The following is a 23,252-nucleotide window of genomic DNA, read 5'->3' on the forward strand; positions in this document are numbered from 1 at the left end:
AAGCAATAGTGAAGGGGGTAGAGTTGGAGGCAGGGGATGGTATTGAATGAATGCGAAAGGAGGAGGAGTCTATCTCGTGAAATAATGCTGAAAGTTAGGTGAGCATGTATGTCCCCCCCCCCCCCTTTTGGGAGGTACAACAATACTGAACAAGCCCTAAATATATTTTTTTTTATCCCAGAAAACAACCCCTATGCAATCACATTTTCCCAAATCTTTTATGCCAAAAGGAAACATACACATGTTAACAAATGGAGCTACCTTTCCTAAGTGGAGCACAGGGCCTTGTCCAATGTGCAGTGTGCTCTAGCTGAAGCAGTGCTTACAGAAGCATAGCAACATTTGTGGTTCCAAAGCTGTCCCAGGGTTACAGACTGCTTTCAAGATGTTACATCCAGCACACAGTGTGGGCTCACCAAGCGGCCCAGTACATGCCATTTGAAAAGAGAAACAAATTTTACAGATGCATGCTTTACAGATGCATGCTTTACAGATGATCTTCTTGTCCAGGGTTTTTATATGCTCTACTTGGCGGCAAGCGAAAGTTTCACAAGTGCAAATTTGCAAACTTTCTCTACACCCTACAAACTTGAAAAAGAGATACATATAGAGTTGCCATTGAACAGTTTGTTGTTACTGCTATTTTGGATTTTGAGTGGAGATACATTGCAGTACTTGCTCATGCAGTAGTTACAGTGACTGGTTCTGAAGAGATCAGGCAGTTTCTAAGTCAGAAGAGAATCTCCTAAGAATTTCGAGTGTCTTAGAGATTATGTATTCAGGGGGGAAATCGGCATTGAGATTCTGCAAGAACAAAATGAAACACCACACAAGTAGCAACAGGGGAAGTGATCACTTGGGAATTAGCAGAGAACTGCTGAAGTAGAATGGAAGGAAAGGCAGAAAGTTTCAATAGAGTGGAAAAATATTATCCCAATGAATCAACAGCTCTGACTCTTCATTTTCTTCCTTTCTTTCTGCTCCCAAAAAGAAAGTTATGTGGGAAGCTTCATCATAAGAAGTTGGATCTGTAAGATACAGTAAAATAAACTATAATGCATCTTTCCCATTATTCTTTTCACCTTTTCTCCAAAACCAAAACCAAAATCAAACCCAAACCCAGTATCATGGTATTGTACAGGAATCCACAAAAGACAGTTTTCCCAAATGAATTGTAGTTAATTGTTCATTTTTAACACTCCTTATACTCCTTAGAAAATAATGTACCAAGAGATTACTTTGGCTTATATTCCTCTTACATTAATTGCACGTGGTTATTTCATATTTTAATCGCCCTGTACAAACCTTGTCTGCAGCACACTGTCACATAAATTATACCTTTAGTTACCTCTATTTTGGGGATGTGGTATCTATTTTTAACCATGCTCTTAGAAACAAAAGCTACATCTATACATTTTTCCATATATGTAAAGAAAAAAAAATTACAAGTCAGGCATGTGTGGTAGCTCGAGAAGCCATGCACATATGTACTCATGACCTTACTGGGATATTATGGGCTTTGGTTTGCTACTCCATTTCTGGGATGGGGAAGGAAACAGGGCCACATTTTTTTTCCTGTGATGATTTTTCCCCTTTCACTGGTCTATTATATTTTGCCATTTGACAGAAAAGCAGAATGTAACATTTAGGGTTCCTGGGGCTTCATTGAGGCTCATTAGACAGAATTCACATTTGCCCCCAGAACGGCTGCCTGTCAGGACAGATCCCACTATGCTCAGCTGCACAGGGTGTGGGTGTTGAAGGGAACCTTGGAGAGAGGGAGTGGTCCCTGTCTCCTGCGTACTACACTGGCTGTGCTTATCCTGGCAAAGGCTAGTGGAGACTTGAGGCAACCATCCAGACAATTCCGGCTGAAAACCTGCTGTGGAAGAAAAAAAAAAAGGTCGAAATTATCCTGGTTTGCCCTATATATACATTAATCATATGCACTGGAGTCAGTCAGTACATCAAAATTTTCCCTGGGCAGACACAGCCCAAGTGTCCCAAAGAAAACACGAGGCATTTGCTTGGGCCCTGGATCTCGTGTTCCATTTCATTTGGTGAGAAACCAAGTGGAAGTTTTCAGATGTGAAGCCCACATTTCACTTCTTGGGACGGTGATCAGTGGCTGGGCAGCGACCTCAATGTTTGAAAGCAGCTGGGGAGGTGCCTCTGAGAGCTGCCTGGCTCTCAGGAAAAGAAGGAGAGACTGTGCCCTAGCTTCCCTATTTTGGCTTACCCTCTGTTTTTCTCTCTATGTTTTTCTCTCATTTTCTGATCCCTCTTTCTCTCTCTTTCCCTCTTCTTTTTTCTCTTTCTCTTTCATATACTTGCCTTTTTATTTCATACTCTTTCATTTTGCCTTTCCTCCTCTTCTCCTCATCTTCCCTTTTCTACCCCTTGCTTCCTTCCTCCCTTGCCCCTGAAATTGTCCCTTCTTTCTCTTTTACTAGGGGGTGGGGGGGGGAGAGAGAGAGACAGAGAGAGAGAGAGAGAATGGCTTAGCTATCATGGAAAATATAAGTAAATGAGCAGGAGAGGAAACAGACCAAGCTCATATTTATTGGTTAATTTATTTTTAAACTTTCTAATGTTACTGTTCTGTGAAATGAATGCCCTGAGTAACTTGCCCCTTACCCAGGGAATGCATGTGTGCATCTGATAGGTATGATCAGGAGCCTAATAGATTAGGCCCATGCCTTGCTTCTGTATAGCTCATGAGCTAAGAAGCATTTTTTTTGCATGTTTAAAGAGTAATTAAAACAAGAAAAAATATGATGCAACTGAGACCATATGTGATCCACAAAGCCCAACTTTTTACTATGTGGATCTTTAAAGGGAAGGTTTGCCACCCCCGAATTAGAGACCAAGCAGGGTGGTTAGGTTTGAAAACATTCCAAATAAGCTAAGCAGAAACAGGTATCAAGTTAAGACACTGCCAGTTCGTAGTGTAGTCTCGGACAGACACTGGGGTTTGCCCTGGTAGGGCTGTGGTTTTGTGGAGGACATTTTAGAAACCTTCAGAAAACGTTTTAAAAAGCTTGCTACCACGAAGAGATAATAAAGAAATCTTTTTTAAAAAAAACCCCTAAATCCACAGCACATACAAATCTTCACTAAATCTTGCCCTGACTTGCTCAGGCAAATTTGGAAACTGAGTAGCAAGAATCCTATAAAATACTCATTTTCCACATAAAAATATGAAATGGCCCTAAAATAAAAGGCTGCCAAGTCATTTTTCTTGCAAATTTTGGTTTTAAGTAACTCCAGATAACAGTAAAGATCAAAAAGCATTCTCTGATGGTTTCCTGTTCCCCTCATCAATTCTGTGAAACTACCACAGATTGTCACAAAGCTAATTCCATCTAACCTAGTTGTGATTTTTGCCATTAGGAAAAAAAATCCTTGGGCACATGGTTTTGATAGGAGTGCTTAAGTTTAGATGGATTCATTTTTCATGTTATAAGTGCAAATGCAAAGAAACTTCTTCTATGCTACAGAGTCAGGAAAATCTTTTAGAAGAAAATGGATTGTCACCAAACTCTCCTTGAGATATGTAGCTCTTATAGAAATGAAGAAAGAGCATGTCACTAGCATCAGCATTTATAGGAAACTGGACACTTAAAACGCCATTTAAAACAAAGCATATTCGCTTTTCAAATCCCTTCCAGAGGCAGTTGTATAAAACAAAATTCAAGCAGGATTGGATCTAGAAAATAACTTGAAAATATGTGCTCACTTGTTAACAAAGCCAAAAAAGCAAAATTAAGGAGTAAATAAAGGGATAAAACAGAAGCAGAAAGAATGGCAGCTTCAAGAAATTTCTCCTAATGGGTGGTGTATACTTTCCCTCAAAGAACTTAGTACTCTGTTAATCCTCAGATTCTCAGTCTGTAATAGAGTTAGGCAAAAAGACAAGGAAGGAAAAAAGTATATGCATTAATTCCTATGTGGTCTTGCTACTGTCTACTAATCTCCTGATTCAGCAAGCTAATCAGTTAGTTCCTTGGAAATAATTTTGGAGTTGATATTTCTACTTATGTTAAGGTCATTATCAGGGGCCATATAACATATTTTCTAAGACATTAAAAAAAAAAACAAATACTGAGCCCAAAAGGTATAATTTATTGTTTAACTTAATTCAAACAATAGTGACTTGAAATGCTTATACTCTCAGCTATCTATAGCAGCTATTAGTTAAAAAGGGCCACCTCATTAAGGTAAGACCTGATGCATGAGAAGGATAATATTTCTCAAATGATACTAACAATGAGGTTTCTAAAAGTAACAGGCTAATAGATCAAGACTTAAAGTCAATCCTGTATAGGTTTTCCATATGTCAAAGATAATACATCACTACATATTTGGGAAAAATTATCAGACTTTTGGGATAATTAGAAGCTCATAGTGAGCTGCCTGATAATGCGGTCACAGTGCAAATACTACCTGGGTTTTAAATGCTGCTACCGAAGACTAAATGCTAACCTACCAGAAAGTTTACGCTAGTTAACTCTCTAGCCTAACGTTGCTACCGCTCAGAGGCTCATGTCTTCCTCTGGCAGATGTTAAGATTCTGTCTCTGTCAGCTGCAAAGGAGATTGAGGATACCCAATTTTAAAAAGCGAGCTGAGTATGGGGAGTGGAACTTTATGTGTGTGATATTAAATACGACATTATTTGCCCCATAAAGCTTTTTTTCTGCCCTTCCTCTTCCACGTTCTTGGTTTGATAATTCCTAAACAGGTAGTTGGGCTACATTTCATAGGCAATAGTTTGGGTTTCTATTGATTAGCATGAGGATCCTATTAGCACTGATAAACGGGCCAATCACCAGTTAACATGAATTTACTGAGATCCAGTGACTGCAGGGAACTCCATTTCCAGTTCTCACAATGGGGGCTATATTCCTGAGTTTGAGTCCTTTATTTTTGCTTTTACATTGCATCTGTGGATGGGGGGGGGGTGGTGGTCATGATGGTGGCAAGAATCCATTCTAGAAGGTTGTGCATAGATCTTTGTTCTCATATCTTTTTACCTCTTCATTGGGAGTGGAGGAAGGAAGTGAAGAGGTACCTTAATACACTATTAGTGGAAATATAAACTAATACAGCCACTATAGAAGACAGTCTGCAGATTCCTCAGAAATCTGAAAACAGATCTACCATATCACCCAATCAACCCACTCCTAGGAATTTATCCAAATAAATGAAATCAGCACCTGAGTTATTTGGAACTTGTATTGTGGCATAGCCACTGCCTGCAGCACTGACACCCCATATGGTTGCTGGTTTGAGTCCTGGCTGCTCTACTTCCGATCCAGCTCCAACCACATAGCCAGGGAAACTAGCAGAGGATGGCCGGAGTGTTTGGGACTTTCTCTCTCTCTCTCTCTCTCTCTTTCCTTCTCTCTCCCTTCACACACTGACACCCTCTCTCCACTTATTTCTTCCTCTCTGTAACTCTGCATTTAAAAGAGTTAAAACATTTCTTAAGAAAGAAGAGTTATTTGTACTCTGTTTATTGCTTCTCAATTCACAATAACTAAATACGGAATAAATCCAGGTGTCCAATAACTGATGACTGCATAAAGAAAATGTGGTATATACACAATATGGAATACTATTAAGAAAATACATTCAGAGAAAAATGAAGTCTTGTCTTTTGCAACAAATGGATTCAACTGGAAACCATAACTGACTTAGTGAAATAAGCCAGTCCCTAAAGGACAAGTATGTTTTCTGCTGTATATGGGATTTAATGTAGAACACACACACATAAAAAATGTATAGGAACGAACTGGACATCTTGTGATTTGATTATTGGTTTTGGCCCTTTTTATACAACCATGGAACTGTGATCTCTACTTTTTACTTGTTGAATATTATGGTTAGCTGTGATTTTAATATAGAATACAAAAAGTGTAGAGGGGTAAAATGGACATCCTGTGATTTGATTATTGTTTTTGGCCCTTGTTTATATTACTGTGGAACTGTAATCTCTCTACTTTTTACTTGTTGAATATTATGGTTAGTGGTGCATTAAGTCTGTGATTACAGAGTGTATTGAAATGCTTTTGCAAAAAAAAAGTAGAGGAAGGAAGCAAGGGGGATTAAGAGTCAGAGGGAGAGAGGAGAGCATAGTTACCTTGTTAGGGTTGTAGCTATGAAACACATGAAATCCGATGTATTTATACTAAAAAAAAATTTAAAAATAAAAAAGACATTCTGAAAGGAAGATAAAATGGAGGGTAGCCATGAAATAGTCCCTAAAATACCGTTTGCCTCCTAGTTTTGCCTTTTACGTTGAGTTATAGAAACTATCTCTCAGCAGCACAATCTTTCGGAATAAGGAACAAAGACACCTGGGACTTACATAGTCTTTTTCCGCATCTTCTTCAGCAGATAAAATCTTATCCGGGTATTCTACTATGTTTTCAAAGGGTGTCTATTTTTTGAATCACTAAACAGCAGATGTCCTGATAAAAATTTTACACAATGGATCCTAACGTCTACCCCACATTTTAATGAGAAACCGCATACTATTTCTGGGCATGATGGAGCACAATTCCCTCTCTCTGTACTCTAGCACGAGCGGGACAGTGGATACATCTAATTTTATTTCGTGTGAATACACACCACACAATGTGTTAAATTTCCCTGGTTGTGCATGTCACCCCTGCCTCACACTTTTTAGGTCACAGACGTCAGATTGCCTGGAAAAGGATTTTATTACTCCCCAAGGACAATTTACTTGAATGGTGTCCAATCTGTTCAGCCATTAGAGGAACTATTGGCAATGAATACTTACAGATCCATGTACAAAAAATGTTTTTTGCATGCCTCACTTCAGAAGTGACTAGGGATCATCTGACACCAGATGTATTCTCCAGTCATTTGTCATTTTATTGTCAACACAATCACATGGTTCATACTAAGCATTAAAGAACTGAAGAATAGACTAGTGAGGAAAGTCTGACAAATACAAAAATGCAATCAGACATCATATTTTTCCCTTAGATTATTGAAGAAGAACTACAGAAAAACTCATGGAAATTCGAGCATGAAGAAAAATAGAAAGAAAACTGCATCTGACTGTAAACCAGAAATATAATTTCAATAGATATCACTTTTAGCTCATTAATATCTATATTTGTTGCATTCATGTATGACTAACTCACATAGGGATGGCCATAGCTTTCTGATAAACAGAAAGGGATATTGTGACAAAAGCCTTTGAATGATTTTTTTCCACTTCTCATATCCACTTTGTCATCTACAGCTTTTCCTAAATCTTTACCCAGAAACAGCTCAATTTGTAACTGTGAATACATAACACATATGAACTTTTCAGTACATTACTGGCTGTTTTATGGCCTAAAGGATTTGACTGTTTCTACATTGAGTCTTAGTATACAACTGTCTCCATCCGACCAGCGGCTGTCAGCCTGACTTAATAATTTTATATATTTTTTACGTTTTAAAATCTCTACAGAAACACTGAGATGAGCCCAAGAGCCTAAATGGTCCTCATCCAAAAATGTCCCCAATCTCAGGATCTCAATTACACAGCTGGGTTCTGTTGGTCACATGTCAGCTTCAGAGCACATCTGTTCATTCCTCAAGGATCCACTAGGCCCCATGAACACAATGTGCTCTGTGTAGAGTACTTTACACCACAAACCCCAGCAGCTGCAGGGGTGAGAAAATCTCTACGTCTCAAGTTTGTGTCTCTAGGCAGTTTGAGTAGCGTGTTTTCTATCTGGCTTTCTTTTGGTTGCCTGTCACTTCTGACATTCAGATGCCTGTTGGCAACAAAGTTGCTTTTACTGTTCTCATGGACAGATGTTTCTAGTCTGGGAAGAGACAGACCAAACTTTTACTGGAAAGTAGGAACTCTTGCCACATTTAGGCACCCAACCTGAGAAAACATAAGGAAGATTCTGGCCACAGGTTCAAGAATGGAAAAGTAGTTACTGCCAGGAAAATAATGTCCAGATCTAAAGACCTAATTTCAGCATCAAGGAAAAAAAATATTTGCATCAAATATCCCCATCTTTTCTGCTTCATAAGAAGCACAGAACAACATTTCCTGGGCAGAGCATATGTAGAAAGGAACAGACACCTCCCTTTGGAAACTGACATTTTTGTTTCCAGGCTTTCTGAGAACTCCTGGTCATATGAAAGGTTCATAAAAGAGCGAATGACAATGAAAACAAGAGAAGGGAAGGAGATTGGGAGAGAGGGAGAGAGAGAAAGAAAGCGAGAGTGAGATTCATGTACTTATGAAAGTGCACATTTGCAAAGCTCAATGTGTGCTGGCTAGGGGAAGCTGGAAAACCAAGAGAGTGGCATAAAAGAAACTAAAGATACATTGAAAGTGAAATCGTTAAATACAAGTGGGTTTGTGTCATAGACTCCATTAATTTGAACCATAGAGAATTATTGTTGTACCATCAAAACTGATCCTATGAAAAATACTTTTTTAAAAATAATCCTCAAAGGCCCCATTACTAGTTTGGGAGGACAGAGTAGTCTCAGGTCAATATGTTTTGAAAGAGAGGTGAGGGACAAACACAGCTTATAATACGGTAACTTGGTCCCCCCTTCCGCAGGAATGTGTCTATATTTATATAGCATAACCTGTTAAATCTATACCAATGGCTGAAAATACAGACCACAGAAGCTTCTTTAATAACACACATACACCAAGTCCAAAATATTCTACTCTGTCATTCATGTGTAAATCAAGTATATTATTCATATACTTCATGGACTTCCTGAATGCGTGCTAAAAATGCCAAAGAAAAACTCGTTAATCGTGACATGGTGACTGCTCAGCTAGCTCTGAAATGTTGATGGAAAAGAAAAATTGTCAAAGGGCCTTTTTACGAACCTCTGCAGGTTACACTCGCAAATAGGAATTCAGCGAACATGAATTTCCTCGTTCAGGAAGGAAGGATTAAAATCAAACACCCTCCAGTGGTTGCATCTAAAAACTGCATAGTTGTCCCAAATGGCTTACTTGTAGAAGAAGTCTTCCTGTGCACCACTGAGTACCCATGAGTCAAGTCCCTGCTCAGTCCGATGGTTGGACAATCTCAAGAACATTGAAATAACCTTTTGTCAACCAGAAAATTTCTGTGCATCCTGCTAACATCCAATTTTTAATTGTTGTTTGCTTTGTTAAATGATTATTTTAAAAACCAGGATAAACTGGGTTACTCCCTCCTATAATCTCTTATGAAGTATGTTATAGTCTTTAACTAAATTTTTATAGGTTTAAGCTAAGAAATGTTATGGCTTGTGCAAGCCTCATATGCCATAGTTAAGGAGAACTTTCAGACTATGATAAACCAAAGCAAGTAATCAGTTTTGATCAATTTAGCCAAGGAGCCAGTTGGTTCAGTAATATAAAAGAGTCTACCATGTGTTTGGCTAAATAAACACAGTGAGTTGATCTATCAAATCAGCAAAATAGAACTGAGGAGTGGATGTTTGTCTCAGTGGTTTAGAAATCACTTGAGATTTCTACATCTCAAATCTGAGTGTCCTGGTTTGTGTCTTGGCTATGCTTCTTATTCCAGTCTCCTGTCAATGCGTATCCTGGAAAGCAGCATATGATGGCTGAAATACCTGGGTCCCTGCCACCCAGGTGGGAGACCTAGCTGAAGTTCCAGCAGACACTTGGAGGAGTGAACCAGTGGATAGAAGATATCGTTCTTGGTCTCTTTCTGTCTCTTGACCTTAGGAAGAAATGGTAGAAAAGAAACACAAGTGGGACTGAAAGAAGATACATCTTTGGAGTGTATCTTTCTCACACTCATTTTCTGGATCTCTCACAAAGTGAACAAATGTCATTTACTGAGTTCCAGGCAAGTCATATCACTTGTGTTCCATGTTGTCCCATTTCCCTTTGTAACATGAAAGTACTCTTTTCTAGCGTGGAAGATAATTCATTTTCAAATGTCAAACATGAAACCATGTTTTTAGTCACTTGCTAGAGGTGACAAAGACTGATTATTGTGGTGCTAACAACCACGGAATATAAGAAAGCAGAAAGGCTGGTATCATACTGAATGTTACTGAAGATGATATCATATACATTATAAATTCCACTTTGGTAATGATATTAATTTACTACAATTTGAGACATTATCCCTCTAACATAGCTATTTCAGAATTTTTATATTTAATAAGGAGCTCTTGGCAATACATAAGAAATACATAGCGATCAAGTGAAGTAGCCCAAAAATTTGTAGAAGACTATTTTGAATTTCTGATTCATCTGTGGCAGTTATTTTAACATCTGGGAAAAATAAAAAAACAGTATATTTATTAGCGTATGTTAAGGGCTAAGATTATTCTTTGGAGTTACTTATCTGTTTTATATAGTTGAGTAGAAAACTTTTTAATAATCACCTTAACCCTGTAAAGGGAAAGTACCTTTCAGATACAATCATGCAAAAATATAAGCCTCTATTTACAGTCTCACTTTTTCTCTTAAAACAATATCAATGAAACAAAAACATCTATGAAGTACTTAGGAAGCTTAAGTCTACTGCTAGATGACATACAGAAATATATGGAGCTTACATTCTTGCTGACTCCACATGACATAAACAGATGGACAGCTACATCAAATTATAAAATAGTGTAAAATATCACAGGAATACAAAATTTACAGTAAAACACCAGTGAACACTAGATCTGAAGAGGCTTTGTGGACTTTTGCACAGACAATAATATGAAGAAGGAAAAATGGGAGTTGTAAAGGCTCTCAGAGTAGAAGTGGTGCAGAGTCCCAAAATGTTTATCAAAGTTACAGTTTGCTACTCTAGAAGGTAAGAGTAAGGGACATGATAAGAGTCAACAACAGGAGAAAAATATGGGCTGACAGCAGACATAGAAGTGTTTAGCTAAATGTTTTATCATGCAGGAAATAGTGAACAATTAAGTTCATTGAGCAGGGGTGTGGCATGATCAAGGAGAACATGTTATTAGTAGGGCTGATCGATAGGAACAAGGATAAGGAAGAGAAATACTTGTCATTTTAGCATGAGCTACTTAGGGCCTATACCAAGATGGTAGATGTGAGAACAGAAAAAAAAAATGCAAGGCACAATGGATTTAGAAAAGGAGAATAATTAAAAAAAATGATTCTGAAGTTTTAGGATTTTCCATAGGGAATCAATTAATACAGAATCGTACTTCAAATCATGAGAATGGGGAAATTACAAAAGAAAATAAATTCTTAAAGTTGTGGGGCAGGAAAAGTAATGGACTAATGTCTTCTTTTTTTTCATACACCTGTCAGTATGCATGCTAACATGTACACACAAGCATACATACACATACAAACACCCTAAGAGAAGAGATGAACAACCCAAACTCAGTTGTTTCTATTGTCTCCTGTCAGCTTAGTGACCATGAGCCATCCACTGCTGACAATTTCAGTAAATTCTATGGACACATGACCTGGCAGAGAGAAGCAGATCTAGGCTCTATCGCCAGCTGTACCATTTGCCAGCTGTCTGATCTTGGACTTACTTGAGTCTTTGTTTCCTCATCTGTAAGAAGAGAATATTAGTATGCTCTCTTCTCAACACAAGATTTTTGTAACTATTAAATAATATATGTGAAATAATATACTGAATATATATATACACATATATATAACTGAAAATATAGCCATTCAGTTTGCTTCAATCATGCATTTAAATTGTTATGCTTGGAAGTGTAGTTATCAGTTCAATCTTCCTCTCTTAAGACTATTAACAAAGAAACATATTCAAATGAGTTCTAACATATTTACTTTTTCTTGTTGGCATCTTAAGCCCTTTGAGGGCAGGGATCATATCTCAGGCTTCTCTGTATATTCCTTACACATTACTTTGCTCACATTCTGAACATTCAGAGGAAAATGTGTTTTGGCTTCAAAATTTATTCTGAAAACTCAAATACAGCTTAAGTTAAAAGTAGCATTTAAGACCAAAGTTTTCAGCATTTCTTGAAAACAATTTAAATATACAGTGTGAGTGCTATATTTCATGACTTCATGTAACTTTTTCAGTGGATTAGTTTTCCTAAATTTGGGGATGAGTAACAAGGTATGCTGAGTTACAATATTGGAAGTCATAGATAGGTTATTAGTAACAATGGTTGTAAGTACATGTAGAAGCACAATGATGGAAGAAGACCATCTGAATTGAAGCATATTGGAAAAGCTTTAACTGATTTTTACAAGATTTTTTTTAAGAATCAAAATTTTCAGAACACTAGGGCAATATAAAAGGAGCACCATTAATGCAAAAATGTAAAACCACACCTAAAACATAAGATACCATGTTTTTAAAAAATGCAGATGCTGGGAAGTCAGAACCTAGAAGGCATTGGGAAACTTTTGCATCTAATATAAAATCTCCTGTTGAGAAACAACTGTCAAAGTTGTTGGCTATAATTTTTGAAGCTTCCTTATAACTTCCTAAAAGAAACTAAACATTTTAGATGCAATACTTGAAAGTACTTACTTCCACTTGGAATCAGGTCCCTTTCTGGAATGAAGAGTTTATATCCGTAGTGCTTTTCCAGGACGTCTGGCAGTATTTCAAGAGCAAACTGCTCTTCCTCAGGATTGTCACAGTCTAAAGTATCTTGATCCACTTTTGTGTAAGAGAGATAGGCATCATATTCCTTGTTGTCTTAAATACGAAGAACAATAAAAGAGTGATTAATCATGGCAGATTTCCCTTACATACTAAACGATTATAACCACTGACAGGTTGTAATAAGTACTGTAAGTAGTGAATATCCTCAATAATTGGAAAAAGAAATCACTGGCTTCATGGAATTTAATTTAATATAACCTAGTTAGATAGTAGAAACTAAAATTAATGTGTAATTAGGATACCTATAAGAGGTGGCAGGATAAAAGTATTATTATTTGACTTTTGGTGACTATACACATTTGTGATGTTCAATGATGTGTAAATGATTAGCTCAGTGTTTTTGAATGCAGGACTAAACAGACCAAAGTCATGGATTTGAACCCTTTATGTGCCAGTTGGTTTGGCTCGGTTACTTGGTCACAGACTATACCTTGTTTGCACAAATATGTGCAAGATATCCAAGAAGGGCGGGCCCCTACAGTGTGGAAGATTGAAATAATCCAGCCTCACTCCTAGAGACACTACTCCCAGCACATGCCATGCTTCCAGTTGGTTACTGTTGTCATCTTCATATACAAAAAGCAGTTCATTACCAAATATTAGAGGCAGCAGCTGGGTTTTATACAAGTGCACTGCCTGTCATTCTTGTTCAGTCCATGGCCAACTAATTTGACACAAGTTCCAAAGGAAGCCTTTGTTTCGAAATATACATTCTTCCATTATTGCCAAATTAGGCTTTCCCTTCACACATTTAGTCAGGGAGTTAACCGTACTTTGTGAGTGTACTTTTTTTCCCTCCTGTGCTGTACTGGCTCAAAGCCAGTCTCTCTGAAGAGAAAATGTGTGTTTATGCATGCATTTTTTCCAGCAAAATGTTAATGAACACAGCTACTCAAGGTATTAATCTCTGAAGCTTTTAGAAGGGCCTCACTGGGAAAGTGGCATTAGTATTTTCAAAATTTCCTTAATTCTAGCAAAAATATGTTTAAATTTAATGCAATGAGCATAGATTCATGTGGAACTATTAGTACTCCTTAAACGCAGTTACTTGCAGGTAATTTGAAAGGCTGGATAATGTTTAAGAATGTTTTTAAAACACACCAATATATTTCAATAAAACAGATCTGTTATAATATAGATAAAGCCTATCCAAAAGATAATTTATAGAATGAAGCAGCTACCCACTTATCTAAACCACTAATGATTTTAGTCCAATCTGCTTGCCAGAGTATGAGCAAACTGCAGGCCTACAATGAAATCTACATCCTGAGGTCCCTTGACTGTTGACACTTCATAGGCAGGATTATGTTGTTCTAACTCTAGTTAGGATCTAGTCTTCACCACTCACACTTGAAATGAGCTCTGGTTATTTCTGTGAAGATGGTACCTGAAGCCAGGAAAAAAGAGTTAATATTCTTCAGTATATCCTTTGGCTGCAAAAGAGTTCTACAAACTTTTTGGTTGCATTACCTGATTGCTTAGAAGCAGATGTACATGAAGGCCTGCACTGGATAGTTGAGGAGATAATTTGGTTACAAATTGCGCCCATTCCACTGTTGTGCATAAAACTCCACTTGGAAGTGAGAATGTTCATAAGCCATGCTAATGTAAGAACCTCCTGGTAATCCTAGCACCTCTGCCCCTGTTCCAATCAAGTACAGGATGCACCTGCAGGCTCTTGACTTTCTCTAGCTATAATTACTCACCTGGGACTCAGAGCTGCCGATGGTAGACAGCTGGAAGAATAAAATAGGCCAAAGGACAAACAGCTCTATTCCTATGAGCAGAATATATTTCATTGTTCTTGGTGTAGAGTGTTGCTCTCTCAGACTCCAAGTTATACTAAATCCTTGCTGATCTTACTTAGGAAAATTTCCTATGTCAAATTTCCAGAAATGTAACTTCTTATTTACCAATCTCATGATTTTTTCTTTTTTTATCTTCTTGAGCTGGCCATCCATAATGGCTACCTGATCCTTCACACATCTGATTAGCCCATACAGAATACTCTCTCATGGGCTCTCCAAACATATGTAAACTTACATTTTGCTTATTCTATGGTCACTTGCTCCACTTACAGTGTGATGGCATAGTTTAATTTTACAAAGATCTTCCCTTAGAAAATAATTTCTACATTTGCACATTGAAACTAAATTATGACACAGAATGTGTATGCCTTGTTATTTATATACATTTATTTCATTGCAGAAAGGATATATATATATTTATATATTTTTTACATATATATATAGTGTGTGTGTATACACATATACATATACTCAGTGCATACAGATAAAAAAAAACTCTACCTAAAATTCCAGAAACACATTATTCATCAGAAAAATGTTTGTTTCACATTTCAATCACATCCCTTTCAGGTGAACCAAAGTTGAACAACTTATGATGGTTAGCAAGAGCAGAAGGAGAGCTCTCAAAGCCACCATGTCAGATGTCCCCAGAAGCTCTAGGATGCCAATTAGCAAGCCAGCAGTGACGCAGATGCCACAGTTTAAAAAACACACTTCAGCCTTATGCAGACAGCCAAGAAAACCTCATGAATAGTCACAGCTGTTACTACAGAGAGGCACAAGATGGATAGAGCGAAAGCAATAATATAATGCAAATAACATTGACAGCAAGGCCTAAAAAGTGTTTTAAAACCTAAAGGCAGCTTTGCAACACCACTTTTCTACAAAAGGCTAGTGAGCTCTGTGCTAAATTACCCTGGCTAAGCTCATCTGAGCAGCCAGAAAGCACAGCACAGTGCAGCCAGAGCATTCCAAGGAAGAGGCAAGCACAGCAATCACCATAGGTATACTGTTCCTAATGAAGGGAAAATTTATGAGGAAGAGAACCATCCTATTTGTGGAACAACCATTCTGTTTTTATTTTAAATCTAGTCTTAAACCTATTCACCATCTCCATGAAGCCATACTATTTACAACCCATTTCTTCAGCACTGATGCTAAACACAGCCCTTGCTCTTGAGCTTCTAACATTGAAAAACTGCCTAACCTTAGTAATTATTGTACTCCTATTGTTTACCATATACTTGCGGCACATACAAACAAAGCAAATAAGCAAACAGATTGTGGATTATGCTTGCCACATAGCAGATACTCAACAAAGATATACTGTTAGAAGAACTGAAAGGCCAAATAAATGAAGCCATCACTGGAGATTGAAATGAAAGGATTAAATAGAAAAAGATGGTAAAGAAGTCAAAGTTTGCGTGACATGTTTTATAAAAATAAAATATTTTATAAGATCTTTCAGAGATTGCTGCTATTAGATACAAAGCAAAAATATGAAGAAAGCTTACATGGAGTAAAGTAAACTGTGTTTAGGACGGGTCAAGAGATTTTAATGAAATTGCAGACATCTGATGGATCTTTGGGTGACATTTGTCACCATACAACTGGTTAGTTCTAAAAGGGTGTTAAAAATTATTAATTCACCGTCATGACACAGCTGCTGATGTTCGAATACTCCATTCAGCCAGTATAGGAGTTGTGTGAATTCCCAAGGTTTTGTGGAGGACTATAAAATACTTTACCTCTCCTTCCCAATGAAAACCTTTAAAGTACCCGAATCTCAAACTGTATTCATCTCCCAATTAATGAGCTTGCAATCAATACACATGTCTTTTATCAAAAATGTTCTGAATTATGACAACTTTAACCACATGAGCCACATTGGTGATACAGATACAAAATAGAATTTTTGACTCCTGAAAAATCCTATGATATTAGCATGAAGTTAATCTTACAAGTATATACTATACCTGAACTATACCTGATCAGTTACTCTGGGTTAGCAGGTATAGTTGATGAAAATACTAATTATTATAGAATAGTTTAAAAGATTGTAAATCTCCCGCATATATTAAGAAATTGCTTTTCATCATGCCTCAAATCAAATGAGTCAAAGGAGGAAAGTGGATTAGGGCTTATTCCCTCATTTTGAAGATGTGTCTTAATAAGTCTATAGTATTTTTGAATAGACTGCTGTAATTTTTGGGTAAATACACAACTTTGAGAATGAGTATGAATATGTGCCCATATTTCTCAAATTTATTGCAAAAAGCATAAAAGGCAATTGAAACCCATTCACATAACCGTTTATTTAAAGCAACAATAAAGTCAAAAACAAAGATCCCTCAAAAATTTTTGTTAGACTATCACTATAAAAATATGGAGCCAGTGGCTTAAGGTGCCATCTGGTATCTCATAAAAACAACAGTTTGTGAACCAGTGCTCCAGTTCTAATCCAACTCCCTGCTCATGTGCTGGGGAAATCAGTAGAAAACAGGTTCAAGTACTTGGTACTCGGGTCCCTGCACTCTGGGAGACCTGGATAAAGCTCCTGGCTTTGGCCTGGCATACAATTGTTTGTTGCCACCATTTGGGGAGTGAACCAGTGAATGGCACATTCTTTACTTCTCACTTTCCCTGTAACTCTGCTTTTCAAATAAATGCATAAACTGCTTTTAAAGAAAACTCTGGTGCATACCTCCAAGGCTTATAGTAGCCTAGGGATGAGGACTTCATGTATAAGGAACAACATATTATGATTTACTATTGATATTTACTGGAACATGGTAATTTGTTGCCTCAAAAATTTTAAACCTTTTTATATGTTCAAGAAAACCATGTTCAAATCCTTTAGCAATACTTCAGTTTTAAGATCCAAAAGAGTAAAATAAAATTATGACATATTCCAAATTTTTGTCTTTGAGTAACATTTGAGAATTGTACTATATACATCTAAAATATGCAGGGTCATTTATTTTGGGCTATAACAAAGTCCACCTATTTGTTGCCTATGGGAGACAAATCTCACCAACAAAGATCACCAGAAACTACATCTCTTGGATTTTGATGTTTTTTTTTTTTAGAATATCTCCATAGCTTTTCATCAGTTTCTTGCATGATTTTTTTTTTCAATGGCAGAAATGGCTAAAAATAACTTATAGATAAATTTAAATTTTCTGGAGAAAAATTGAATGAATTTTTAATTTTTTTTCTTACTAAAGAGGACTTTGATGGCAGTTGTTTTATCCTCTGGACTACTATATCCCCTTGTTAAGCTTTTTAGCTGGCAATAATTTCAAATATACCAGATGGCTGAATATGCTAACATTAGATGTTCATAGCAGAAATGGGGTGAGGTGTACACAGGAATCCATAGCACTATCTCACAAATTTTGTAAATTTAATATTAATATTAAGAAATGGGAAAGGGAAAAATCTTGGAAAATAGTATCATAAAAAAACTATGCAGATATGAAAAATGTTTGCAGCAAAACAAACTTACGCTTTACTTTCATTCTTCTTAAACTTTTTAAAAGCAACTTCATATAGGAACATTATAAATATATAAATATCCCCAAAACATATATATGTCTACCAGATTTACATATTGCCAATATTTTCTCTTCTTTTCTTTCTTGGTAGATAAATAATTTTTCCCAAACTCTCTGAAGGTAAACTGGATCCCTCATAGCCCTTTACTTCTAGGTAAGTGTGTATTTTCTAAGAATAGGAATATTCGCTTACATAATCACACATGCTTGCCTTTTCATTGAACAATAGGAAACAGCTCACCATCAGTAGTTTCATCACCACCAAAACGTTGTCGGTAGAAGAGCATCAACTCAATGCTGTAGCATTTGTAGATGATCACCAGCAGTACCAGGAGGAGGAAGATTGCTCCCAGGCCCCCTGCAAGCTCAATTTTGTAGATTAAATCTAGAGCAAACAGAACATGCATAAAAGGTGATTAGATCATCTACACTAGAGATCTCCTGTTTCTACTATACAAGGTACATCACCTATTTCGCTTTCCTTTCCAAGATATCCTTGCTTAATGGCTTGATTTTGATAAACTCGGATGAATCAAATTTTTATTAACTATCTTCTAGAAATCGCAATTTACTATCAAAAGTGCTAAGTCTATCTGAAACAGAACTGGTACCCCTAATTGGTTTTGAATACAATCTAGATTTTTCATATACACTTTTGCTTTATATTTATTTCAGGAAATGATGCAAACTGCTTTATTCTTGGTCCAGGACCAGTATTTGACTGTTTCTGTTCAGTTATGTTATTGGGTTAGTAAGATTATCATCTAGCACTTCTCAGGTCACAGGCCTGTCTTCTGCAGTAGGACAACATCATAAAATTACTTTCAGAATGAAATAAAATTTAATGGGCTTGCAAGATTTAACTGTTTCATTTAACCTTAGTAGAACATAATGCAATACAAGGTAAGCAGGGGGAAATTAGATTAGCCCTTACTCTATTTATTTGAATAAATGAGTATAATCTATATGTGATATAATATGCCCAGGGAAGCTGAAAGAAAATGAGAATTCCAGGCTAACCACCTGGCTTTCTTGTTCAACCTGAGAGAGCAATGTTAGGCTGCTGCATTGAGGCATCGGAACTCTGAAACAATTAAATCATTATCAAATGGAAGATGACATACTGTCCCTAAGGCTTAGAAGAAAATGATTCACCTGTGGCATAATTAGTGATGTTAATAAATATGAAGAGGCTATTATTAAAAGATAATGATATTACAGAATTTAGAGAAACAGAACATCAGAGAACCAAGAATGTGATTTCAGCAGCATTCAGAGGAGAAACACTGAGTCAGAGAGACACCAACTAGATATCTCCTGCCATAGATTAGAGACAGTCATTGGCTTCATCATAATGAGATGAAATTGCCTATAAGATTAGAGGGCCTCTCTTAATCTATTTCTTATTATTAGCAACTAACTGGCTCTTTTATTACTGAATCAACCCACCGTGTAACAAGAAATCGTGAAAGGGGATGTCATTCTAGTTTATGTGTCTGTTACTTGTGGGTTTGGTTGGCATCAGTCCTCCTGATGGATCAACTTGGGGGGGGGGGCACTGTCAAAATCAAATTAGTGGTCTGACAGGCTGTCACTGTTGCAAACCAGATAATCAACCTTTCTCTGGGAATGTCTCTTACCTCCATATAAGATCACTGCTTAATTGAAATTAGTCAGGCTTAAAACAACAATTAAGATCCATTTAGCATGTTACTGTTTATTAAAAAAAACACATAACATATACGAGTAATTGCAAGTAATATAATACATTATAGATACAGATAAAACTTTAAACTAGTCTGGTATCCATTCTATAAATTAGGGATAGGGAACATCTGGCTTGCAGACTGTAAAAGGCCCACAAAATTATTTGGTCTGTACTTGCCAAAGCAACCACAGGCAGGACGTGAAAATTAATTAAATCTACAGTAGACTAGTTTTTTAAGCTGTCCATTTTGTATGGACCATGAAAAATGTTATAAATATCCATATGACCATTGGCAGAATAAAAATTCCCCAGAGACTACCTGTGGTGCAACACATTAAGGCACTGCTTGAGATGCTGCCATTCCAAATGGGTGTTGATTCAAGTTCCAGCTGCTCCACTTCTGATTCAACTCCCTGTTAATGTGGCCTGGGAAAGCAGTGGAGAGTAGCTACACTTTGGGCCCTTTCATCCATGTGGGAGATTTAGAAGAAATTCCTCCATCCTGGATTTGGCCCACTTCACCATCTGGAGAGTGAAGCAGCAGACGGAAGGTCTATCTCTCTTTATAATTCTTTCAGTTAAATTAAAAAAAAAAAAAACTTTAAAAAGTGAAAGTTCTGCACCCTTGCTCTAAAAAAGTCCTTTCAGTCAAGAATTATTGCTTCAAATCTATACTTGAATGTATTATTTAAGGTCCTTGTCTGGACTCCTCAGAAATAGTATTTCTTTTAAGGACTTGTTGAATTTTTTATTTAGTGAAGGATTGAACTTGTGATTATAAAGTAAATTAGAAACACGGCCTTGCAAAAATTAAAAGCAAAGCAGAAAGGAAGGAAAAAGAAGGTGAGAAGTTTTATTATGTATATGAAATACATGAAATCTGTTCATTTTACATTAAATAAGCAATTTTTAAAAGTGGGATGAAATTTATCAGTGTGACAATATGCTTACAATTATTATTTAAGCATTGAAAATTAAAGTGTTTTCTTTTTAACTTTTTTCTTTTAAACTTTTTAACTTGGTTCTTTTGTAATTCAATATTTTGAGATGGTTTCTACAAAGAAAATAATTATGAACAAACTTACCTAAAACATCCAAAGAAAAAGTTCTGTCAGTTCATTTATTGCAGAGCATCTGTATGACTTACTGTTATTTGTATTTTGATTGCTTAAAGAGAAATTGGATTACTTTTGATATCTGTGCTAAATATGAGGATATGAAACTAAAATATGTTTGTGAAATTCAAATACTCTCTTTGATTCAAGGGAACTATTTTAAGCAATGTAGAAACGTTCATTATCTTAAATGACTGGCCATACCTATATATACAACTGCAAGCATGATGAACACTAATAATTTTTTACAATTAAATAATAATATTAATAATAACAACAACACTAATTTGAAACTTAGTAGTCCATGTCACATAGCCAATGTTATGTATCCAAGAAATGGACAAAATGGGACTTGTTTTTTAAAAATTACACCATACCTTTATAAGCTCTGACCTGGAAAACAAAAGCAAACCTCCTACCAGTTCATCCACAGAACTGCTTGTAGTGGTTCCTTACAAATTGTGACTTATGGTAATTTTGACTCTTTCTGTCCTTTCACTTTCAAGGGAATAATAAGATAAAACCACATCTAGGTAGTAGCAAAAGAACTGGTGCATCTCAGCCACTTCATTGGAAGGTATGGTATTTCAGAAGCCTGTGGCAATAGCCAGGAAGGAGTGCTTCTTGTAGTCCCGGTGTATGAAGAAGAGTATCAGATTTTGTGGGGAGACAGGGAATTTAGTCTTGGAAACAAGTGAGCTAGAGAGGAGATGATGAGGGCCAGATACAGCACAGCTAATCAGGAGAGTCATGGAGTGGGAATGTTAGAAACACCAATAAATGTCACTCTTTTTGAATAAGGAGGGAGCAAGGGGAGTATGGAAAAAAGAAGAGAACGGTGTTACTGTGAAGGACCAACTATGTGAATGAGGCCCATTGTAAGAGGACACAAAATGAGTAGGGATCAGAAAATCTAATCTTTCTCTGTCATTCCCGCAAGAGGTGTTCTTTTTTAAAATTAAGCTACAAAATTTCAGATTAAAAAACATATCCCACCACATACCAGCTCTGCGTCTTGCTTTCTATATAGAAAGTGGCTCTGCCAAGGAACTGCTCCCTACCTCTATTTGAGGAACAGAGCAGGTTTGTTCTGTGAGGCTACAAACGACAATCTTTGCTTGTTTCCCCACTACCTTGTATCAATTATACATTATTAATGATCAGTGTTAAATTGCCAGAGCAATAAAATTTCCTTTGTTTCTCTGAAAAGCAGTTTCTGGTTGACTTGATTCAAAATGTTTTTCATGTTGCAAGATGTCAATTTTGTGCTGTAAAATTTTGTACTCTCCTTTTCTCTCCCTCCGTGGCTGGCTTGCTCTCTCTTCCTGTTTCTCTCTCTCCTCTCTTCCTCTTCCCGTCTCTCTCTGTTCAGAACACCTTTCAACAGTTTTCAAAGTAATTGGGATTTTTCTGTAATTTCTGTGTTATTTACAGAATAGAGTTGCCATTAGAGAGATGAAAACTTCAGCAGCAGGAACAATTTGTGCTCCCAAGTAGTTGACACCTTTTTCAGCACTAACCTTATGGAAGAAAACTGTGGTATCAAAGTGTCTTTGAGGATTTGGGGTCCATTTTATAAAAAAGTCTTGGAAAGATATTATATAATGATTGTTGTTTAAGTTTGAAACTGTAAATGCAGGCCCTGAGACCCAGGCAGTATTATTTAATTCAGCCCAGGCAGTCACATCAAAAGGGAAAAACATGTATTCTATAATCAGAGGGCAGACTGCCATCACCAAGATGACAGCTAGGCTTCTTTTGTTTCCTGTTTTCAATTGCCATTTTCCATCTCAGCAGGACCTATACTTCTAGGGACATTTTCTGACAGAGAAGCCAAACCTCATTGTATGTGGTCTGTGTCTTATAGACTGCAATAGCCCGAATAACAAATATTTATGGGGTTGTAACTTTTTCTAGGCACCCCCAAGTACAAATATGGTTTTTAAAACCTTATTAATTTGAGAAAATACAACTGTTTCTTTGCTGTGAACACAAAGGCCAGATATTACAGAATGGGGCATAGAGCCAAGGGGTTGAAGATAGGGGAGGCTGGGAATATTTGAGGTTGCTTCTTTGGCTCCTAAGTTTGGAAGTAGATTAGACTACACCACCCAAAAGCTTGTGCCATTGTCTGAATGTGTCTCTTACAAAATTTGTCTGTTGAAACCTCATCTCCAAGATGATGGCTTTAAACTGTGGGGGCTACTGCGGTCATAAGGATGCAGCCCTTATGAATGGGATTACTGACCACCTAAACCAGATCAGAAGGAGTATGTTTGCTTGTCTTTTACATGAGATCACATAGAAGTTGCCACCTTTGAGGACTCTGCCTTCATCAGACAAAAAGATGCTGGAACTCTGGTTACAGACGTGTACAGTCTCTAAGAGGTGAGAACAATA

The 23,252-nt window shown here is 36.8% G+C and overlaps 1 protein-coding gene across 1 annotated transcript in view; it reads right to left on the minus strand.

Annotated features, from left to right (window-relative positions):
• Positions 1-23,252, minus strand: part of IL1RAPL2 (interleukin 1 receptor accessory protein like 2) — a 1,019,705-nt gene that overhangs the window by 1,626 nt on the left and 994,827 nt on the right. Inside the window, exons 8-9 of the mRNA XM_040999497.1 lie at positions 18,271-18,414; positions 12,527-12,697 (exon numbers count right to left, since the gene is read on the minus strand). Of these exons, the coding sequence (XP_040855431.1) occupies positions 12,527-12,697; positions 18,271-18,414 (315 nt within the window). The remainder of the gene's footprint in view (positions 1-12,526; positions 12,698-18,270; positions 18,415-23,252) is intronic.

This window comes from Ochotona curzoniae, unplaced genomic scaffold (assembly GCF_017591425.1).
Source record: "Ochotona curzoniae isolate NIBS_2020 unplaced genomic scaffold, NIBS_Ocur_1.0 scaffold_1852, whole genome shotgun sequence".
Lineage (NCBI taxonomy): Eukaryota > Metazoa > Chordata > Mammalia > Lagomorpha > Ochotonidae > Ochotona > Ochotona curzoniae.